The sequence below is a fragment of the Galeopterus variegatus genome, unplaced genomic scaffold (genome assembly GCF_000696425.1).
Source record: "Galeopterus variegatus unplaced genomic scaffold, G_variegatus-3.0.2 Scaffold502, whole genome shotgun sequence".
NCBI classification, from domain to species: Eukaryota; Metazoa; Chordata; class Mammalia; order Dermoptera; family Cynocephalidae; genus Galeopterus; species Galeopterus variegatus.
Window position 1 is genome coordinate 384,572 of NW_007726613.1, and position 2,332 is coordinate 386,903.

General features: G+C 34.7%; 1 protein-coding gene across 1 annotated transcript in view; it reads right to left on the reverse strand.

Annotated features, from left to right (window-relative positions):
• Positions 1-2,332, reverse strand: part of LOC103587917 (protocadherin gamma-B6-like) — an 8,472-nt gene that overhangs the window by 3,077 nt on the left and 3,063 nt on the right. Inside the window, 1 exon segment of the mRNA XM_008569479.1 lies at positions 151-334. Within this exon segment, the coding sequence (XP_008567701.1) occupies positions 151-334 (184 nt within the window).

A 2,332-nucleotide genomic window follows, 5' to 3' on the forward strand; every position in this document is an offset into this window, starting at 1 on the left:
CTATTCTGTAAAGTTTCACTCTGTCTTCAATCAGGACTTTAAAGTTCAATAGACAGCGCACGGTCTCAGCGCAGAGCTCCTCCCGGTCTATTCTGCCCGCTGTGACCAAGCTGCCGCGTTGCGGATTCAGGGAGAAAAGGTGCGTCCTACTTCTGGAAATGATGCGGACTCCGCGTTCCGCCAGCTCGCGGGCCTCCAGTCCCAGATCTCTAGAGATGTTTCCCAGGATATACCCCTTTTCTGTCTCTTCAGGCACTGAATAGCGGATCTGACTGGACCTGGCCTCCCACAGCGTTCCCAGGAGAGTGCACAGCAGGACCAACCTTCTGCAGTGCTGGCATTTGGTTGAAGCTGCCATTGCTGCTCCGCTATGATACTTTTCAGAAAGCTCCCTATGTACGCTCACTCGTTAGGCTCTTTTTTTCCTCCTGCCAAGGATGGTGTTCTTTTTTCCTTAGGAGAAAGTCGAAACGTCCCAAGTTAAGAGGCTGAGTTTTGTTGCAACCCGGGAGCCGGTTTGTGAAATCTGCAGGGCTTTGCGTAGTTGCAGATGTATAAATCCTGATAAGGCACTGAATGAGTTTTTCTTAGAGTTGAACAGCGGCCCTCAGATTCTTAAGCCGTTACTACAGCCAGTGAGATCTGTAACACTTGATTATAGATGGCCAATAAAGAAAACACTACTCTCTTCTAATTATGAACTTAGGTTTCTCTATTTCTTGCATTCACATTTCAAAAGCAGTTACCTTTTGTAGATATTTGAGTTTTAAATGAAGTGAAACAAAATTTCTGTAAGTGTATTAAAAATCAACTGACTTTTTTCTGCTTAATTTCAACTTAATTTACTCTTATTCCCGGGAGAATTTTGCACTCTCTTTATATGTATGTAAATTACAATTTCTTTTTTATGGTACTTTAATATTTTATATATTTTAACTATTATTTTTCTGAAGTAATTATGATGTGCAAACTTCTTTGTAAACACATTTCTATTCTTCTTATTTTTATAGCTATATTATATATATAGATATATATATTACATAATTATATTGGGTGAATATATAAAACTTCTGGAGAAAGGTTTCTTTTAATTTTTTTTGTTATAAAAATAATTTAAGTTAGGCAATAGATAATAGATTTTCTCACCTAATATTGCTAAATTTTAACAGGATTAAGGTTTTAAAAATTCTTATTTTTGTGATTGTTTAAACTTCTCTGCTATTTCAAAAATGTTAAATTTTCTATGTGAATACATAATACACGCACAAATTATGGCATTTGGAAAATTCAAATGAATGTACAGTGAAAAGCAAATTTCTCATTTCAATCTTCCATCAAGAAATTATGCAATTTTAAAGCAGTCTTAAACTTTTTATTTTAAGTGTTATTTAACTCAATGTGATAATTTGGGGGAAAGAACACAAAACATGGAACAAATGATTACTACTAAAAAGCAAAAAGTAAGTGGCATTATAACAAACCTCTTTCAGTAATTTGTAAAGAAACCATTTATTGAATCACTTCCTAAGGCGAATGCAGCAAAAGACAAACTGTGTAATGGCAATTTTGTATGATCACTAGACTAGTAGTTTTTGCCTAAAAAATGAAAAAATTCAGGATTCTCCTTCCCTTCAACAAGAATGATGAGAAAACATCTATTCACATATGTTTATGGCTCCAAATGATAAGACAATTCCAGTGTCTTTTTCCCCCTTTCTTCAAAAAATATATGTCAAGACTTAAGGCATGAGAAACAGAAGCAATAGCATTTTCTTTTCATTTATTAATTTTCTCCTTTTGGTAATTATACAGAGGAAGAGAAGAATTTTGCACCCAAGAAAGTCTAAAGGAACTTGGATAATGATTTGGGCCTTTTGATGAGCTCAGTGAGCCCCCTTTCTCTCTCATATGCACAGTACTTTTAATTCAATTTTAAGGGATTCAAAGAATCACGAATCCGTTAGNCTCATATGCACAGTACTTTTAATTCAATTTTAAGGGATTCAAAGAATCACGAATCCGTTAGGTTAGGCATAAAGAACTAGACACGAAGAACAAACATAAGGTGTGGAAACTACCAATAAAATCAGTGAAGGAGGATACCTACTGGCAGTTTCTTTGCCTTAAAGAACGAATTAAATGAGTACCTACTTTAAATGTAATGTTTCTGTACATACAAGGGGTCTTCAAAAAATTCACGGAGAGATTTGTATTATCAATTAATTCCTTTCTTTCATGAATACTTTGAGGCACCTTCCTACAATTCAATTTAAATATATGTTAAAGAATGAGACAATCAATGTGTAAATTGACTTTGAAAAAGAGACAAAAA